Consider the following 21,794-nt stretch of genomic DNA (forward strand, 5'->3'; position numbering starts at 1 on the left):
GTGGCTTTGAAGGTCTGAATTTTTTCAAGTTGAGACAGTAAGACAGGCAGTTGTCTTTTCAATGACACTATTTGTATATTTTGATACTACTTACAAAGCTCTTTCATATACATCATTTCATTAAAGAAGTGTTCTCCAGTCTCTTAGGCTTAACTGTGTTTCATACTCTGCAGTTTGGGGATATCTCTTTCCTAAGATTTTACCTCAGTCATGAAACTGATAACACCTCCCACATAGTAAATGAGATTATAGTCAAGTCTTAACATGGGGTTTTAGATCCCTTAATTAAAATTATGTTAACAATGAGCAGAGTGGGATTTGTCATTTCTCCAAAGGATGCAGGGGATCAGCATAATACCACATGCTCACTTTTGTGAAGTATCTATTTAAGGGGATAAATAAATCATAAATAAGTTAGAGGGGAAAAAAAAAAACATACCACAGCCAGCTGTGTAACATTTATCTAATTCAGCTGTTAAGGATGTTTAAGAACTGGTTGGTATCCCTTTTTCTGCTTTCTTTCCTTCTATTTCTTTGCTCCTCCCATGTCTACCACAAGCATTTACTATTATCAAGGACCCAAAAACGCTACCAGACCAGTAACGCTTTCCTGCCAAACTCAAAGGCCCTTTCTGGGCTCCTGGGTGGCTCAGTTGGTTAAGCATCCAACTTCAGCTCAGGCCATGGCTTGTGGGTTCGAGCCCTGCGTCGGGCTCTGTGCTGACAGCTCAGAACCTGGAGCCTGCTTCTGATTCTGTGTCTCCCCCTCTCACTGCCCCTCCCCTGCTCATGCTCTGTCTCTCTCAAGAATAAACATTAAAAAAAAAATCTAAAAATAAATTCAAAGGCCCTTTCTGTTTTCACTCTTCCATAGTAAACATTATGTTCTAGGCTCCTCTCTTTCATCCATAAATATATTCAATAAAATTGAGTTCCCAGTATGGGTCAAACACTGTTATGATAAAGAATACAAAGTCCTGCCTTATGGACTATTTTCTAGTGAGGGAAAAAAGAGATGTTAAGTAAATAAAAAGACAGCTATGTTAAGTTCTGTGAAGAAAAGAAACACGGGCAAGAGAAAGACAAGAGCCCAGGTACACCACACCTGAGCCCCGCTGCCTTTCCGGACCCTGGTGTTCTCACCCTGCATCCTCCACCTCTCCCCCTCTACCACTTTTCCATACACATGCCAGGTACCCTCTTCTCTCAATGTCTTCAGTTTGTGTGCTGTTGATTTGCTTGTGCCTCCAACTTTTTTCTAGTTTTTCCTCAAACTTCCTTCAGTCGGGCCTTTCCTGCCAAGTCTGTGTAAAACTGTACTCACCGTCGCCACGCCCGACACTGACACTTCCTACCCTTTCCTCTGTTCTCCTTAGCACTTACCACTATCTACCCTGCCACACAGTTTACTTCTTTGTCTTGTCTGTGGTCTGACTGCCCCCACTAGAATGGAAGCGCCACGAGGATGGGGAGCATGGCCCATTATCTTCCTGCTGTATCCCCAATGTCTAGGAAAGTAACTGACACTCAGTATACTCACAGAATCAAAGAAAGTCTTGACAGCACATGCGTGTTGCTGGGGGAAGTGGAGTCCAGGCATTGCAAACAGCCAAGGAAAAGTCGGGAAGCAAAAATGAGCTTAAGGTGTTGGCGGTCAAGGAAGGCCAGGGTGGCGACAGTGGAATGAATGAAGGGACAAGTGGTAAGGATGAGAATGCAAAGGAGGTCAGGCTAGGTCATCTAGGGCCTCGGAGGGCACAGCAAGAACACTGAATTCTGTTCTCAGTGTGAGCAGAAGCCACTGGAGGGTTCGGAGGAGGAGAATGACGTGATCTGACTTATCTTTTAAATGAAACAGTCGGATTTTTAGACAGTGGAGGCCAACAGAAGCAGTGAAATCATTGACAGGGCCATTGCTGTGGCCCTGACAGAGATGTTGGTGAATCAGTCAGGGTGGTGGCTATAGAGGAGGAAAGCACAGGGGGTCCATTCAAAGGCTGATTAGGCACAATTGGCTGAGAGGGTGAGCACCCCTGTGTGAAAGAAGGAGAGAATTCAGGATACCTCCCAGGCTGTGGCCTGAGTATGAATGGCGAGGCCATTCACTAAGATGGGGAAGCATAAGAAGTCCCTTGCAATTCCTTCTTCCCTTGATTTCTATAGCTTTCGGTGTCCCAAATCTCCTAGGATATGAATTTTTCTGTCTACACTTAATCCTTCAATGAACCTGTTAAAATTTCAGGGGGTTAAACTTTCACCCTTATGCAAACAATGGCCTGATCAGCATCATCAACCCTAACTTCATCTTTGCTCCAATTATTTCCAACTGACTTCAGGGTGCCTGCACTTGAACATTTTGCTGAAACTTCAAATCTTTAGTCCCACATTTGCCCACTCAGATCCCCTGGTCAGCTCTTCTCTTCCTATTTGTAATAACATGTTGTTCCAGGCTGCCATCTCAAAACTTCTGTCACTGTTTAGTCTCCCATGCTCCTCTCCAATTTCTGCTCATTTTCCTTCCAAATGGTTCCATTTTCCTTGTCATCCTTATACTACAATCTTTAGGCAGCAGATGAGACTTGATTCTTTGGTCTTTAGTTTCTCCTTTGCCCAGTAGAGTACAGCAGCTTTATCACAACCCAGTTCATTTTTTTTTTAATTTAAAAAAAAAAGTTTACTTATTTTTGAAAGAGAGAGAGAGAAAGAAAGCATACATGGGAGGGGCAGAGAGAGAAGGAGACAGAGAATCCCAGGCAGACTCCATGCTATCAGCACAGAGCCTGATGTGGGGCTCGTACTCACAAACCATGAGATCACGACCCAAGCCAAAACCAAGAATTTGGACGCTTCACCGACCGAGCCAGCCAGCCGGGCACCCCCGAATCAATTTTTCTAAGTGAAATCTCCATGGTTAAATGTTCCCTCTCAAAAAGTACCCACAGATCCTGTCTGGTTACTACCTCAAGTTCAAACTCTTTACCTGGCTTTCAAAGCCCTTCTCAATGTTATTCTAAGTTATCAAAACATAATGTCAGTACTTCTTAACAAACTCCCTCTGCTATAACCAGATGGCTGTCCTCAGAATTTTCTAGAAGCACCACATACACTTTTGCCTCCACACCTTGGCCACCTTTGCCCATGCAGTTCTATCTGGTGTGCCTTTCCCTCTTTCCCTCTTGTAAATGCTTCCCACCTTTCAAGACAAATGCAAGTCCTTCTCTTTCCTTTTTATTTACTCCAGCCCATACTGATTTCTTCCTTTCTCTGAGAAACTATGAATCATAATTACAGTTTCTATTATTATTAATAGTCAAGCATCTTATCTATGTAACCCATACAAGACTGGGATCCCGTAGCAGCCTTGATTCTTGCATGATACATCATAGCAGAACCTGGGTCCATCTCCCAAAAACAAACCCATCTCTATGAACATTAATAAACATATAGACTCTACTGAAGACTGTGTTCAGAAATGGAGGCAACGGTGATACACGGCAAAATCAATTTCAAATCACCATGAAGCACCTCTATATCTACTGCCTCAACCGTTGCCTGCCTTCTCACCTCTCTCCCCACACTTTCCCCTCCAGCCTCTCCAATTCCAATTCCACAACACCAGGTTTTCAGCTTCGGGATTACCCTCTTCCCTCCCTCAACCCCTCACGCACACCCCCTCTAGCTCTCCCTTTGCTTCCACAAAGTGATTTCACTCTCTCAATTTTCATTCTTTACTCCCATCTCCTGGCCCAACCAATTAAGGCTTGAATTTGCCCTCTTCATAAAATGGCTTTTAAAAATGTTCTTCATAACACAAATAACTATTTTCATTCTGTGCACAAATCATCACATTAATTCTCATAAAAACCTTGAAAGTAGATATTATTATTCCCATTTTATAGACAAGAAAACAGAAGACCATAAGTTGATACAACTGACAAGCGGCAAGTAAGTTTGAATTTGAATGTGGGTCTGTCATAGCACAGAGCCTGTCAACTTTCCGTAAAATAATGCTAACACGTGGTTTTGTAAAATTATCTTCCAATTTTCCTGCTCCTTTAGAGCAAGGATCATATATTTTTCATGCGTGTCTCTCAAAATCTCTAACATAGTACTGTTCAATACGTTTGTCTTAACGTACATGGTTGCGGGCAGTCACTGGCACTTGAATATTCAGATTCATAAGTTGCTTAAGAGATTTTCCTTTAGGTCCGGTGCTGGCTGTATCATATACTGACTCTGTGTCTGTTGCAAGTCTGCTGGTGAGTTGATGAATTATGCTGTGGAGAGTGAGCATAGACCATTTTTCCTCTGAAGCCCTCAGGGCAGCTCTGGTTTGTATCTCATAAAGGAGCTGGCTCCGCCTGTGAAATTTCTGATGCCGTTTGCAACAATCACAGCATTCTATAAGTTCGTATAGAAGCAATGGTAACATCATCAACCAGGAAAACTAAGAAATGGCCTGCTTTTGAAGGTAAGGCAACTTCGATCATCTGAAATCATGTTTTTGCGATACCCGAGCAGTTTCCCGTTAAAAAACAATTTCTGTTAGGAGTTGGAAAAATGATACATACTTAGGGTGAATGCAGCTGATTTAGGGACTGGCTATGCAGGTTGTTTTTCTTCTTTCTCTACTTGCTTTGCGGCTGAGTCATCTTTTCACCTCATTGTCATATAGCACTGCTGACCAAACAGAGCGCTGTTAGCTGTTATTTTTGGGGTGCCGTGGTTTGGTCTTGTTTGGCTGCCACAGAGGATAGACATAGACACTGGAAACTCATCAGCTATTCCAGGTGTCCCCCAGATTTTGTGACATACCACGGAGCCCCTATCAGTGGCCCTAGGGATTCACACCTGGTTGATGACTTTCCTGGGCTGGAATCAGCCTCTTTTGAAAGATGCCCCCAAATGCTAACCAGGTGTAATTGGTAAAGGACTTAGTTCTGAGACAGAAAGGTGCTTCCACCCACTCATTCCTTTATTCATATATCTTTCTTTAGCCCCGGAGAGTGCCACATTCTGGGCTAGACAATAGAGGTTACTTCTTTCATAGCAAATACAGAGACTCCACTGCCCAACTCTTGAAATACATCTGTCAACGACGATCTGGCCACTAAGTTTTCTAAAGTGTCTGCAGAAAATGAAATGAATCCATCTGCCAATCTGTGCTTGAGGACAGGTGCAAGCCAAAAACGACTGAAATGGCCACAGAGGACAAAAAGACTCAAGTCAGTCCGACCAAAATGGTGGTATTATTCCTGGTTATTAAATAGGCAGGTCTAGGGGGCACCAACGTGGCTCAGTTGGTTAAGTGTCGAACTCTTGATTGCAGCTCAGGTCATGATCTCACATTTTATGGGATAGAGCCCCGTGTCAGGCTCTGTGCTGACAGTGTGGAGCCTGCTTGGGATTCTCTCTCTCCATCTCTCTCTCTGCTCCTCCCCCGCTGGCACCCCCTCTCCTCTTTCAAAATAAACTTATAAAATAAAGTAAAATAAAATAAAATAAAATAAAATAAAATAAAATAAAATAAAAATAGGCAGGTCTAACCTAACCTGAAATAACCACAACAAATGTTCTTTCACTGTCTGAGCAACCTAGCTTTGCTACTGATATTCAGAGCAGACACACAAAAAAATGATTATTATAAAATTTGGAAAAACAGCAAATACCAGTATTCAGGAAGGCAGTAAATGCTGCTTCATATTAGAGTCAGAAAATATGCATAATGTCAATTTGGAACACGTACTCCACCAAGATGAATAAAAGCACAGACACGTGCAACAAAAAGTTGGTACTTTTATCACTCTGACTTGAGTGTCAGAAAATTATTCCCACTCAACTTCTCTAACTTACTGTTGGCATTTGTAATTTTATTCCCCTGGTGTTACTGAATTTTGAAACTTTCTTCAAACTGATCATTCCCTTTCCTGACAATCTGCTGGAGTTTGGCAGCCTAATTTTCCCAGTCACCTTTCAGAACAGACACCCTAGGACACCTAGTCTGTACTGTCCCTTCTTACATCTCATCTGGTATGATAACTTGAGACGGTGACCTCCTTGCTAGGATGCTTGGTAATCTAGTCCCACTGCTTTGCTTTTATTTTTACTGCTTCTGCTAAGCATAGGGTAGTGACAGCTGATCAGATGGCTTCATTTTGAAGGGCACTGGGGTGGTATGGAGTTCAGATGCCAAAATTTTGCCTGGAGTAAAGTTGAACTGCCAATATATCACATAGCAAGGCACCAGAGTTTTTAATTGAACTTAGACAAACTTTTAATTACAATAGTACCGCAGGGCAATGTTCTGGTAAAGCAAAACTGTGGTAACCTTCACTCAGACATTGATTCCCCTGACAGAGGCTAGTGCATTATAAGAGGTGACCTAAAAGAATTTCTTCTTCCTCCCATCTGGGGTTAACTGGGAGGTATTTTGAACTTTACACGTAGGATTCAAAATGCCTGAGACAGAAGGAGTTCAGAATATCCAGTATTCATCAAAAGAGAGGGCAGGGATGTATTTTGAGCATGGAAGATGAAAAATAATAGAATTCTCTGGAGGCCAAAGATCAGGCAATGCCAGCTCATGGAACGGGTTGATGGCCAAGTTAGGACCACAACCACATTACTACAAGTGATAGCCCTGGACAAGGAGAAGATTCTCCTTTCCAGGAATCATCCTTGTGATGATGATCCTGATGATTACTATGTGGCTCCGGGTTGACAGGAAAGATTAGAGTCAGGTCTTAAGCAGAAAAGATCTTTACTGGATAGGTCAGATTTAGGGCATATAAGGGGGGGAAATGTGCTAAAGGGAAGTTAGCTTAATGTGGGCAAGGAGGATGGATTGATTTTTTTGAAATGAATTCAAGACTTTTGGCTGGAGAAGGCCCATCTATGGAACTTAGGAAACCTGTATAAGCCCAAATACTGAATATTAATCAATGCAGTATTTATTTGTACCTAGAAATCCTCACCCCTGAGTAAAGTGTATTTGTGTACTCCAACCAACCTGTGTGGAATGGGCTGGGTGAACGGACATGGGGGACAGTATATGGATGACAAGTGGAGAAGTCATAAGGAGATGCAGTGAAGAAACTGAGAGTTCAAGGTGAACAGCTGGGGCTCAAGGTGATCACTTCCCAGCAGTGTAACTCTGAGCAAGTTTATTTTCCCCACCTCTAAGATGGGGATGAAAAGAGAACTTACCCCTCAGGTTAAAAAGAGAATTGGATGAGATGATATATGTGAAGCACAGGGCCTCCATTTCATCATGGCCACAGAGAAAGAGGAAAGGCTAATCCCACTAAAACTAACATATCCAGGCACACACACAGCATAATTTCAGAAGAATACAGTCTTACAGGGTCAGAGATAATAAATCTGGATCACATTTGCTACCCTGAAGTGGTGGAGGGAACTGCAGCTGAGCTGACGAGCTCATGAAAAATAACAAAAGAAATTTGCTGCGGTGCAAACAGATAGCCCAACACATATCATCCCCAAAGGTCCAATGGGGAGGCTACCTAGGGCATTTTGGAGAGGTCTGAAATGTTCTTAAAAAACCCCTCGTTATTTTCATGACACTTTTTTAATCTCTAGAAAATGCCTAGAGTTTTAACTGAATCCCAGTTGGAGACTTCCACAGTGCCAGATGACGTGCAAGGTCTTACCAAGAACACTCTCATTGCGTGGACTTTGAAAACGCATGGACTGCACTGGCTAACAGGCCAAGTATAAATTAATATCAACGTGGAAAAAAAAGGCTACAGAGACAAAACCAATGAACTACATGATCAGAAAAGCAACTGGAGATAAGGAAAACGAAACCCAAAGTGCCGCACGAATGATTTGGGAGCATGTTAAATGTGAGACACAGTGTGGAACACAGAGACAAACATTAAAAAATGACTAGAAAATGAGGATTATCTCAGTGAGAAAAGAAAACAAAAGAATATGTTTTCCTAAAAAACAGCTTCAATAGACCATAGGCCTTGAAGAGAAAGGAATATGAGGAGCATTCCATCAAGAATGAGGCAGAGGGAGTGGAGGAAGAAGTTAGGTAAAAGGGTGAAACAGTGGTAAGGCTGAGTGCCACAGATGAGACGTCTTGGGAAGATGAGGGATACCATGGCCGCAGTAACCAGCAATGTCAGATTTGACAGAGATCTGAAAAGCCATCAACATTCTCGCCATTTCAAAGTTGCACAACTGTCAGGAGGACAGCCAGAGTGAGGTGAGCCCAAAATTTGGAAGAGAGAAAAAGGAAGTACGTTAATATGAAAGCAATCCATTCAAAAGGCAGACTGACAGACACAACAAAAGAAAGAATGTGCTTATCAGCATGGACCTGTTCTCCATACATTGTGAAGATACATTCCTAGGAGCACAGGTAGACACAGGGCCTGGGTGCTGGGCTAGCGCTCTTTTAGCGTTAGTCACGTTGGTAACATTGGCCCTGTCGTGCATTTTAAGGGAGGTGGATATGGCAGCCTGTCTTAGCTGGAAGCCTTTTAAATATTCAGGCACATAACTCACCAGTAACTGTCAGCCTGTAATTGGCCAGCCCATGCAGATTGGCATAAAGGGTGAGAATGCATGGTGTAAGTCAGCATGTGCCTTCCAAGTGGACAGAGGCTGTGTTTATCTTACAAATGACCCAACTGCCATTATGCTCTTATACAACAGTCTCATGAGTTTGGATAATGAAGAATCATCCCTGTGAGATGGACCCTATTTGATGTACAGAACATACATTTCTGAGCCTATTACACTTGAAAATAAGGCCCAGGGCCCCAAACCACCTGATTGTGAGGGGGTGCAAAGTATTGTGTATGGTATCGAATTGTTCTTCCCTAAGTGATAACCTTTTGCAGCACTGTTAGCCCTCAGTGCCTTCCTTCTTTAAATGAGACAGGTACAGAGTCAGAATTAAAGCACGTGCACATATACACATACACATATAAGCACTACAAGTAGAAGATAACTAGGTATAAGCCCAGGGGTGAAGAAGAACCATTTTTTAATTTCTGAGTTTAAGAAAGTACAGATAGACAAATATTCAGAAGTAATTATGTCCTACTGAAATTCCTGCAACTACAGCCAAACAGAGAAATTAATGTGCATCTGTGGATAATGCATATTTATCCAAATTAATTAGACACACTGAGTTTGGGAACAGACTTCCTGCTAAAATCAATGGGGCACAAACAAATCCTAACACACACACACACACACACACACACACACACACACACACAAGTAACACAAAACTTGAGAAATATTACACGAAAAGACAACAACAATTTTAATATAAATGTCAGACCTAATTTATGAAAAAGTACTTGCTAAAAGCTATATGCAAAGCCTAGGGAGGTGACAAAGCAATGGCCATGTGGAAAACATGCCAACCAGATTCTGGAAAGCAGGCTTTGACTACTAGTACTGCTCACAGGTGCAGCTACATCATGGTTTGCTTCAAAGACGCGGTGTTATTTACAACACTAGTTGAGCTTTCTCTTCCTTTCTGGCTGCTGATTAAAGTTTGACCCTTTTCCTTTTGAAAACAGAGTAAAACCTTGGATTTCTATTAACTTGGTCTGAAAGTGTTCTGCAAGATGAGCAAACATTTGTAATTAATTTAACTTGATAAATGAGCAATGTCTTGCAACATGAGTAGCACGTGACACTGAACATCACATGATCACAACTGAGCCAATGGTTCTTTTCTCTCTCTCTCTTTCTCTCTCTCTCGTAGGATTATGGGTGATCATCTCCCATGCTCGGATTCTCAGTCTCAGGCCACAGTGTTTGGCAGAGATCAGTGATTTTTCAGAACGTTGGAAGGTGCCTGCAACAGGCACTAATGTATTTTTTTTGTCACTTCAAAGCACCTATGGACAGTCCTTTGCTTTTCCATACAAGAGTAAGCTTAGGAATGCTTTGCTTCAATCTAGGTCAGGCTGCCTGCAGATATAGACCCTTTCCTCTGCTGCCTTATTGCCAGTTACATTAAATACAGTATATGACACGAGTTTATTATACTGTACTGTAGTCAGCATCGTGCAAGGGTATACAATGGCCCCCCATGCATCAATAGGTTGAAAAGAAAGGCGGTAAGAAGGAGGTGATTACAGTGGAAGTTAAGAAGGAAATCATTGAGAAGTACAAATGAGGTGCAAGTGGCTGAAATTGAAAGATTTTATAAGAAGTCTACGTCTGCATCTTTTCCAGTGAGATTAGGGAAATGTGTAAAATGTGGGAAACAGTGCAAAATTTTATAGAAAAGCACTACCTGAAAAAGGCTGTAGCAGTGCAAGTGATGAATCTATTTAATGACAATGCAATGTCACATTTCCACAAAATCATCAAAAGGAGGCAAAAGCAAGTGTCATTGGATAAGTTCCTTGTTAAAGTTGCAGGAAAAGAAAAAGATTCCATTGAGCCAGTAGACAGCAGTGATTCCGTCAGTGATAGTGAAAGCTGTCCTACACAATAACCCTCCTCTCTCGTTTCCCTCACACCAGCCACAAAAATTTTCAAAGGTAAGTGCAGGTTAATTTGTTTACTTTTCTTTATATTTTGTATTTTCTTTATTATTTTGTATTATATTACAATATTGTAATCATTTTTATATGAGTATTTTTGAAGTGTGGAATGAATCAACTGAGTTTCCATTATTTCTTATGGGGAAATATGTTTTGATATGCAGGTGTTTTGGATTACAAGAATGTTTCCCGAACAAATTATGTTCACAAACCAAGGTTCTACGGTACTTTGGTGTTCCCTTTCTTCGGAACCTGGATTTAGTTGTTCCTTTTTGTCGATATAAAGGTTTTTCCTGCACCCTTTCACAAATAACATCCTTCAGATGGCTTCTTCAAACAATGATAGTTTATTGATGAAGTGATGTGATGCCTGAGAGTAAGGGGGTAGGTAAGGGATGTGGATGAGACAAGACTGGCCATGAGTGGGTCACTGCAGAGCTGGGAAATGGGCACACAGGAGCTGACTGTAGTATGTCTGAAATTTTCTGTAATGAAATTTTTTTTAAATAAAACCTCCATTATTGTTATACCATGTACTTTCTGACAATGATTTTCTGCTGATGGGCACAGAAATTAGGCTGAAGTCCGAAAACCCATGTTCCTTATTGGCTCACTGGCAAATAAAACTTAATCCACAATTCCAAATAGCATTTTGAGATATCTTACCTAAAGACAGATATGAGGCCAGGCCCCTTTCTAAATACTCTCTCTTAAATTATCATGTCAACAAATAGCAAATATCTAGGTGACTACAGTTATTCTTAAAGTTTAGCTATGAGCTTCTTGGTGATCAAGGTAAAAAGAGAACTATAGTGAGTAATAAAATTCATATTCTGATAAAAGGAAGCACTGAATGGATTTCTTCCTGACGTTAAATTCTAATGTCTAAATGAACTTTTAAATTATAGTACAAAGAACACTAGGTAACAAAAGGGATGTCTTTAACATAGCTTCACAGATGAAGTATTCCTCAAAAGGCCAGTCCTTGGGTCAATTCTTCCTAAATACCAAAGGCTTTCTTTCATTCTTGGCTCAGTAAGGCAAAGCAACTCTGCTGGGATCTACAGTATAGTCAGATCCATAGCTCTTTGATAATGATGACTGAAGTTAGAATCAGGGATACATAATCTAGGGGAATAAACAGAAATATATCTGCATTTCTTGAACAGACTTTTCTAGGGCTTTTCCCAGTGGCCTAGTGTAAGTCAGTTTAGAATTATACTTTCTGGCGAGGATCTATAATATGAATTACAAAAAGGGTCATATGCTTTGGATTTGGGCATGCAGGTTTCAGGATGACCTTCAAGTTATGTATATAATTTACATGAATTTATACACTACTAAAGCTTTTTCACCTTGACAACTAAAACGAAAAGCATCATGGACTAATGGTCTGGAGGTACGATCCCAGTTACATTTTCACGAGTTCAGGTAGCCTTGGGTTTGTAACTAACTTTTCTGAGTCTTGTTTCTTCACCTAAAAACTAGGTTATTCGAATAAATGTTCCAGCTACTTTGAGGTACTAATATAACATGCTTCTTGGATTCCTCTAACCTTCATGAATGGGAAAAAATATCAAGGTGTCACTTAGTCCGTAAAATTTATCTCACCAGGATTATATCTGGATCGCTGTCGCTGGTTTCAACTTCGGTCAAAGCCTTACATTCTGGCACAAGATTTTCGCTCTGCTTCCTACTCATCTCCCTAGAAGAGACCTATGGCAGGATATCAACAAAAAATACATGAGAGTTAGCAGCAATCACTGGTACACATTAAATCATCTTTATTCAGCTTCTGTTAACTTCCGCACAGAAGCAAACTTCTGTAGGATAAATAGGACATTCAATATCTGATATTTGCCCTCAAGAAGTATATGATGTAAGTAAGTACTTACAAAAGTTAAATGACAATATACAATAAAGTAAAACTATCATCAGGCAGATTAAGCATGAAATGAGTGCTGTAGACTATGGGGATCAACAGTGAATCAAAGGGCTTGTAGTAGTTTGCAAACAATCTCCCTGAATTATTGCCCATACACTGAATAAATAATGTCTCATATGGATAGACACATTGTTCTTAAAATTTATGTAGATGTTGCTGGGGGGACATAAGATATCATTCATTTCAAAATATCTATGATGGCTTTCTCTTATGTAGTTTTATTTTATTTTATTTTATTTTATTTTATTTTATTTTATTTTATTTTATTTTATTTTATTTTATTTTATTTGAAAGTGAGAGAGACAGAGGGAGGGCAAGTGAGAGAGCAGGGGAAGGGCATAGAGAAAGGGGGACAGAGGATGTGAAGCAGGCTCCTCACTGACAGCAGCGAGCCCTATGCAGGGCTCAGACTCACGAACTACAAGATCATGACCTGAGCCAAAGTTACACACTCAATCAACTGAACCACCCAGGTGCCCCTTTATATAGTTCTTAACCAACAGATCCTAGGCATGTCTAGTATTATGTGAGATGTCTGCGGTAATTTCTTGAAAAGATATCCTCATACTTAAAAAGGTGGGAAAACAGCTGATATGAAACATTTATGATACAGGGAAAGGTCTCCTTTGATTGGCATGGCTAAAGGTAGACTCTCAGCTTCTCGAGAGCAAGAACTGTGTCAGTCTCTGAGTCCTAAGCACCTGGCCCAGCATAAATGCTTAGTATATGTTTGCTCAGTGAATTAACAAAGGACACTGAGAGAAAATTAAAAGGAATTAAAAGATGCAGATGTAGGAAACAATAAGAGTATTATTTTTATTGGGACCCTTGCTTTCAGGAAATGGGGGACAAAGTTGTTTAGCATAAAGGAAGGGGAAACTTCTGAGAAATACAAGACTGTGATAAAAACAATTCTCTAGGAAGAACAATTAATTACCTCTGTTAATAAAGCTGAACTGTGGTACATTTAAGCTAAAACATTAGCTAATGCGAGAGCCATTGTTATCAAACTTTTGGGAAACATTACAAGATTTACATGGAGCATATCTGCCTTCCTAATTCCATTTACTTAGGCTAATGTTAAAATTAATTACACTCCCTGCACTTCCTCTGGTAGTGGTAATGCTCAGTGTATTTACTGGACAGGATGTTAGAAGTTTATTGGAAATAACCCTCAACTGATTGAAAGTTGTTTCAACTGCACTTTAAAATTCGGTTAAATTCATTTTTCAAATGTGTATAGAGAATTCCACAGTCTCCTCATCTATCTTCTTCAATTCTTAATCTAGACTTCAAATATTTTAAGAGAATGAGCTACCCAAAAATGGAATGAGAAAGGCTACCTTGGGAGGTAGTAAGTTTCTGTCACTAAAGATTTTCTAAGAGTCTATACACCATTTGCCAAAGATTTTACAAAAGAATGTGTGAGATATTTTTGCAGCACAACAATTATTCAGAATAATTCCTTTTGGAAGAACCATGCTGAAAATATCTTGTCTCCTACAGTGCTTAACACAGTATCTTTACACAGGGTGAAGTTCGGTGGATATTTGCTGATCAAATCAGTTTATTGCTTCCAGTGTCTATGGCAATTTATTTGAATATTTTCTCTGGTGGCCCATCTCTACTCTTTAAGGGTAAATTTAATTTTAGGGAAGACTAAAAAGGCATTAGAAATCAAATTTGATGAAGAAGGCAGATAACCTAGGCAATGAATTTTGGCTAACAAAAGATTTTAACCGGTAGTGAGATATTGTCTGTAACCGCTTAGCACTGAATCTGGCACAGGTAAATGCCCACTCAGTTGGAGGTATTCTTATTATTAGAAGCCGAATCTAAGAGCAAGTTCTCAAAATGGAATTAAGCTAGAGTAACATTCTAAGAATAAAAGTTAGTGAGTCTTTTAAAAGAAGCAAACTCACTTGGGAATTACGTGGTGGTTCATTTGTTAAAATCAGTCTCAACACTTAATTGTATTATCGACATTACATCCTATTTTTCAGAATCTCAACTAGAGGGGTAACTACCGATTATGAAATAAAGCTAAGCATTTTTGCTATAAAGGCATTGAATGCAAAATCCTCAAGGTTACAGGCTCATCCTATATGCATAGTCTCTCTTAAATACAGATTTTAAATCCTTTTCCCATCCAGGCAGTTTCTGGGGTCCTTCAGTTGGTTGAACTCTCCACACCCTGTGCTGATGTGCTGCTATTTGCCACCTGACTTTTCCTCCAAAAGAGAATAGAGAAGAAAAAATAGCAAATTGGGACCCTGTCCTGGAAAGTCAGATGACAATGTATATGCTATAATTAGAGAGCTTTAAAAATGTGAAATGAAGCAAAACTTTTACCCAATGCTATTTCCAGAATAAGTGAATTACTATACATTTTGTGACTAAGAAAAGAAAAACAAACACCTGGGATCTCTTGGCTAGTGTGACGTTTTCTGGCAGGGCTGCTGGATGTCTCTGCTGTTGAGGTTTTGCTTTCTTCTGCATAGACTTCTTCATAATGTTAGCTTCTGCAATGTACTCCACCTCAGAGTCTGTCCCTTCTGTGTTTTTTTTCTGGCCTCTGTGGCTGACAGAAAGCTCAAAGGATGCAAGAGACTCCTGCTTCAAGTCCTGGCCCCAAGGCCTGACTTTCTCAGTTTTTGTATTTTCCTTGAATAACAAAGAACATGTTTTCATTATTTGGTAGCCCTCTTATTTAAAATTAATTGTCATCTCCCTCAAAACCTTATGAAATGAGGTGATACTTATTACTAATAAACACTTTAAAAAGCAGAAATGTAGAAAACAGACTTTAGCACTGTTTTAGCTCATTCAGAATTTGATTCAGCAGAGCTGGGCTGAGTCCAGAAATCTTTTGATTCTAAAGATGGCAGAAAAGTACAAACTGAGAATGTGGTATGCTTCCTGACTTCCTCCCCACAGCAACTTACTTGCCTTTGGTTCCCTGGTGCATATACATCAATAATCTATTTATCTTAAAGGCTGCATGGGGTTTATCAATCCTGTATTCATCTTACCTGCCTGTTAAGAAATATGGATAACTACATAGGGGCACGTGTACCACAATGTTTATAGCAAGCAGCGCTTTCAACAATAGCCAAATTATGGAAAGAGCCCAAATGTCTATCAACTGATGAATAAAGAAGATATGGTTTATATATATAATGGAATACTACTTGGCAGTGAGAAATAATGAAATCCTGCCATTTGTAGCAATGTGGATGGAACTGGAGGGTATTATGCTAAGTGAAATAAGTCAGTCAGAGAAAGGCAGATATCATATGTTTTCACTCATATGTGGAATTTGAGAAACTTAACAGAAGACCATGGGGGAAGGGAAAGGGAAAAAATAGTTTCAAACAGAGAGGGAGCAAGCCATAAGAGACTCTTAAACACAGAGAACTGAGGGTTGATTGGGCAGGGGGGCGGGCAGGGAGGAGGGGAAAATGGGTGATGGGCATTGAGGAGGGCACTTGTTGGGATGAGCACTGGGTGTTGTATATAAGCAATGAACCACGGGAATCTACCCCCCAAGCCAAGAGCACACTGTATACGCTCTATGTTAGCTAACTTGACAATAAATTATATTAAAAAAAAGATTGGAAAATTCAAAAAATAAAATTAAATTAAAATTAAAATAAATTAAATTAAAATTAAAATTAAAATGTCAGCCCTAAACCTGGTCTAAAATAATGTACTTCTGGGGCACCTGGCTGGCTCAGTTGATAAAGCATCTGACTCTTTGATCTCAAGGTCATGGAACCTACTTAAAAAAAATAAATAAAAAATAAAAAATAAAAAATGAATAAATAAAAGCGTAGAGTTTTGCATGTGTGCATGCATGTGCGTGCTTGTGTGTAATTGGTATAACCGGAAAGCCCTAAAGTTTAAAAAATATTCCCTCTAAACTCTAAATTTTAGATAATAACAGACATTTGAAGGATATAATGTAATATGACATTTAGGAAACACAAGGAACAATGTAGGAATTAATAACATATTTTTAGGCTGATATATAGCCATAAGTTAAAGCAATCTATGTATATGATTACATATATACATATATATATATAACATATATATATGTTATATGGGAAATATATGGGAAATATATTAAAACATTTAAAATGGTCATCATCTCCAGACAGTAGGACAATGGGTATTTAAATTTTCTTATTTATATTTTATCTTCTAAGTTCTTCCTAATAAACATGTATCACTCTAATAAGAAAAAAAATGGCAATTAAAAATATGTATTAGTGCTTCACTAACTGAACCATGGTGACATTTAGCCCTTGATGAAGTCTTACCCTTCAAATGGGAAACATGACACAAATGGCTAAATCCTACTTTAATTACTCACCTTAGATGCTGAAGTTCGGCAGGTAGTAGTGAACTCCATGATTCTTCTTATTGGTATAAACTGAGGCTTTTACGAAAAAAATCATTAGATGAATGTAAGTAAAAGTAACTTTCAATATGAATATTATAATAATTAAATATTCTTCATTTCTTAAAGACATTGCAAGATTGTATACCCTCAGGGTGACTGGGTGGTTCAGTCGGTTAAGTGACTTTGGCTCAGGTCATGATCTCACAGTTTGTAAGTTCGAGTCCCGCATTAGGCTCTGTGCTGACAGCTCAGAGCCTGGATCCTGCTTCAGATTCTATGTCTCCCTGTCTCTCTGCCCCTCTCCAACTCATGCTCTGCCTCTCTCTCTCTCTCTCTCTCAAAAATAAATAAACATTAAAAAATAAAAATTAAAACAAAAAGATTGCATACCCTCACTGATAATTACTAAGGGGTCCCTTTCAGAGTAGATCTACTGCAGCAATGTTCTGATTAGGGATGACTGGATAACATAAGAGAAGGCAATGACTTGTCAAAGCATTACAGATCAGATGTCTCATGAGCAATTTCAGGGTACCACTGTATCAAACATGTCTCCACAGCCCCTGTCCCCTTTTTCTGGAGACTCTTTATTCCCTGTTTGCAGGTCCCAGCATCTGGACTAAATCCTGACCCTCAGCAATAGCTCTGTTTAGTTCAGAGCTCGAGGCCTGAGCCTCAAGGGACTTCTGAGGGTAGACCGGCCTTAACTGTGTCCCTAATAACTGGATGCTGCATTGTACTCATAGGCACAGCTAGAGAGAGAGGAAGCATCTGCTCTCCCTGAAAAATAAGTACCTTTTAAGCTAGTATTTTGATGTCATGATGGGCACGTTAAAAGGATGAGATGTTGACTAAATACACAGAGAAAAGATAAAGAGTAATACAGGCCCTGTACCCCATGCTCAGGTTCACTCCCCTTCGGAATAGACCCTGGTTAGGGGGTCTGTCTGGACCTCCTTTGTGTAGTACAGCCATTAATGTTTACTGAGCCACAAACACCAATGTGATAACCAGCTCAGTGGCCAGATTCTCTAGGACATAAAATTTACTTTCCTCTTCCAATTTCCCCTGAAATTGGGAGTCCTGAATGATTAAGGGTTGGCTCTGCTCTCTGCTGAAAAATTTTCTAATGTGGATGGTTTAGAGTTTGAAATGGTGCCTTTTCCTCTGTCTTGAGACCCGGATGCCTCTTGGAACATTCTATAAACTGCTGGTACCCTTCAAGACAACTCTTCCAAAGCTGAATTCATTATTTCCTTTTATACCTGCACCCACTTTCAACCAGTACTTCCTAATGCATTCCCTCTTTTCACTAGTGACATCACCAAACACCCAGTTACCCAAGCTAGGTTATCCTTGGTTAATCATCACCCTCAACCCTCTCCACCTAATCAGTGATAGAGTCTTGTGGATTTCTTCCCTTAAATCTTTTTTTTTTTCATTTTACACTAGCCTCAAGTCACCATATTGTTTAAAGCTTTTTATCATCTCTTGATTGAACAATTTTCTATAATCTTGTTTTTCTTGCTTCTAGTTCACTTCCCCCTCATCCACCAAGGGAGAATTAATTGCTTTATTTTCTATGCCCCTATGGCATTATTTCTTTTTAGATGTTTATGTAGAAAATATATTCACATGAAGCAATATACATTTTAAAAGTATGTATTTTTTAAAAATCTCCTGATTACTCCATTCTTCATTTGTCCAGTTCACATTCCACTGCTGTTACTTTTCTGTTTATCTTTCCAGACATCTGTTTATACCTCATACGGAAGCATATATAAGTTTTCCCCACAGATTTGAGGTATGCAAAAATGGTAGTATATTATACATACAGTCTGCATCTTGCTTTTTCACTTAAGGATACATCCTAGAGATCTTTCTCCATTAGTACTTAAAAAGCTTCTTCATTTCCTATTACAGATGTATTGTATCCCAATAAATTGTATAAAAAATTATTTAACCAGACCTGTTAATAAACATTTAAGTCTTCTTAATATTGTACTCTACAAAGTATGTTGTAATGATGTGTAAAATAGGTAATTTTGTAAATAGTTAATTTATATTTGTGTATGTATATGTAATCAGTTTCTAAAAGTCCAATTTCTGGATCAAAAGGTACATGCATTTGTAACTTTGATAAACACTGTTACATTGTCTCCACAAGGCTTTTTGGTGGCTCAGCATACAGTCATCCTTGTGACTATTTCAAGAGCACTGATAAAAAGTACAGTCTCTATTTTGAGAGTACAGAGTATATATCAATTATATATACCTTATTATTATAGATGTTGGATTGTTTTGTATTTCTAGGCTGAGAGAAAATTAAAGTTTCCTATTACTAGCACGATTGACTCTTTTTCCATGTACCATTTGTAGGTTTTTGCTTTATGGAACTAAACACTACATTAGCTGATGTGAGAGATTTGTAATTGATGCATCTTTATTGCATATTGAAGACTTTAGTTTAATTAAATGCCCTTCCTTGGACATTTAATGTTTTTTCCCCTTGATTTCCAAACTGATATTAAGCTGGGCCACTATACTTGTACATTTGTTTGAAATAACATTTTCAATTTTTCTGAATTGTCATTTTAGATGCATGTCTTGTGTATAGCACAGGATTGAACTTTGCTTTGTGATGTAACCTAAAGTTCCTTGCCCTTTATTAACATAAGGTTTAGGCCATTCATATTTGTTGATACCATATATGTGGTTGGTATTAATCGTCATATTATTTTATTTTGTTTTTATAATTTGTCTTAAGTTTTTAATGATACAGTCCATTTTCTTTGTTTTACCTGATATAATGCAGGTTGTGGGGTTTTTGTTTGTTTGTTTTTGTTTTTGTTTTTTGCCTAGTGGCTACCAACAATGATAATTTTTTTTAATTTTTATTTTATTTTTTCAATTTACATCCAAGTTAGTTAGCATATAGTGCAACAGTGATTTCAGGAGTAGATTCTTTAATGCCCCTTCCCCATTTAGCCCATTCCCCCTCCCACAACCCCTCCAGTAACCCTTTGTTTGTTCTCCATATTTAAGAGTATCTTATGTTTTGTCTCCCTCCCTGTTTTTTTATTCTTTTTGCTTCCCTTCCCTTGTGTTCATCTGTTTTGTCTCTTAAAGTCCTCATATGAGTGAAGTCATATGATATTTGTCTTTCTCTGGCTGATTTCACTAGAGGTAGTATAATACCCTCTAGTTCCATCCACGTAGTTGCAAATGGCAAGATTTCATTCTTTCTGATTGCTGAGTAATACTCCAGTGTGTGTGTGTGTGTGTGTGTGTGTGTGTGTGTGTGTGTGTATACATATATCCATTGTGTGTGTGTGTATACACACACACACACACACACACACACACACACCACATCTTCCTTATCCATTCATCCATTGATGGACATTTTGGCTCTTTCCATACTTTGGCTACTGTACATAGTGCTCCTATAAACATGGGATGCATGTGTCCCTTTGAAACAGCATACCTGTATCCCTTGGATAAACACCTGGTAGTGTAATTGCTGGGTTGTAGGGTAGTTTTATTTTTAATTTTTTGAGGAACCTCCATACTGTTTTCTAGAGTGGCTGCACCCCCAGTTTGCATTCCCACCAGCCGTGCAAAAGAGATCCTCTTTCTCCTCAACCTCTCCAACATCTATTGTTGCCTGAGTTGTTAATGTTAGTTATTCTGACAGGTGTGAGGTGGTATCTCATTGTGGCTTTGATTTGTATTTCCCTGATGATGAGCGATGTTGACCATTTTTTCATGGGTTGGTTGGCCATCTGGATGTCTTCTTTGGAGAAGTGTCTATTCATGTCTTTTGCCCATTCCTTCAATAGATTATTTGTTTTTTGGATGTTGACTTTGATAAGTTCTTTATAGATTTTGGATACTAACCCTTTATCTGTTATGTCGTTTGCATATCTTCTCCCATTCCATTGGTTGCCTTTTAGTTTTGCTGATTGTTTCCTTCACTGTGCAGAAGCTTTTTATCTTGATGAAGTCCCAATAGTTCATTTTTGCTTTTGTTTCCCTTGCCTCCAGAGATGTGTTGAGTAAGAAGTTGCTGTAGCCAAGATCAAAGAGGTTTTTGCCTACTTTCTCCTTGAGGATTTTGATGGCTTCCTGTCTTACATTTAGGTCTTTCATCCATTTTGAGTTTATTTTTGTGTATGGCATAAGAAAATGGTCCAGGTTCATTTATCTGCATGTCACTGTCCAGTTTTCCCAGCACCACTTGCTGAAGAGACTGTCTTTATTCCACTGGATATTCTTTCCTGCTTTGTCAAAAATTAGTTGGCCATACATTTGTGGGTCCATTTCTGGGTTCTCTATTCGGTTCCATTGATCCATCTGTTTTTGTGCCAGTACCATACTATCTTGATGATTACAACTTTGTAATACAGCTTCAAGTCCGGGATTGTGACGCCTCCTGCTTTGGTTTTCTTTTTCAAGATTGCTTTGGCTATTTGGGGTCTTTTCTGGTTCTATACAAATTTTAGGATTGTTTGTTCTAGCTCTGTGAAGAATGCTGGTGTTATTTTGATAGGGATTACATTGACTGTGTAGATTGCTTTGGGTAGTATAGACATTTTAACAATATTTGTTTTTCCTATCCAGGAGCATGGAATTTTTTTTCCTTTTTTTTTTTTTTTTTGTCTTCTTCAATTTCTTTCATAAGCTTTCTAAGTTTTCAGTGTATACATTTTTCACCTCTTTGGTTAGATTTATTCCTAGGTATTTTATGGGTTTTTATGCAATTGTAAATGGGACCGATTTCTTGATTTCTCTGTTGCTTCATTGTTGGTGTATAGGAATGCAAAGGATTTCTGTGCATTGATTTTATATCCTGCAACTTTGCCGAATTCATGAATCAGTTCTGGCAGGTTTTTTT

At 39.0% G+C, this 21,794-nt stretch overlaps 1 protein-coding gene across 3 annotated transcripts in view; it reads right to left on the reverse strand.

The window, feature by feature from the left end:
• MORC1 (MORC family CW-type zinc finger 1) overlaps positions 1-21,794 on the reverse strand; it is a 162,926-nt gene that overhangs the window by 27,488 nt on the left and 113,644 nt on the right. For all 3 annotated transcript variants that reach the window (XM_053220815.1, XM_053220816.1, XM_053220814.1), the window contains exons 18-20: positions 16,868-16,933; positions 14,908-15,153; positions 12,156-12,260 (exon numbers count right to left, since the gene is read on the reverse strand). In XM_053220815.1, the coding sequence (XP_053076790.1) occupies positions 12,156-12,260; positions 14,908-15,153; positions 16,868-16,933 (417 nt within the window). The remainder of the gene's footprint in view (positions 1-12,155; positions 12,261-14,907; positions 15,154-16,867; positions 16,934-21,794) is intronic.

The sequence above is a fragment of the Acinonyx jubatus genome, chromosome C2 (genome assembly GCF_027475565.1).
Source record: "Acinonyx jubatus isolate Ajub_Pintada_27869175 chromosome C2, VMU_Ajub_asm_v1.0, whole genome shotgun sequence".
Lineage (NCBI taxonomy): Eukaryota > Metazoa > Chordata > Mammalia > Carnivora > Felidae > Acinonyx > Acinonyx jubatus.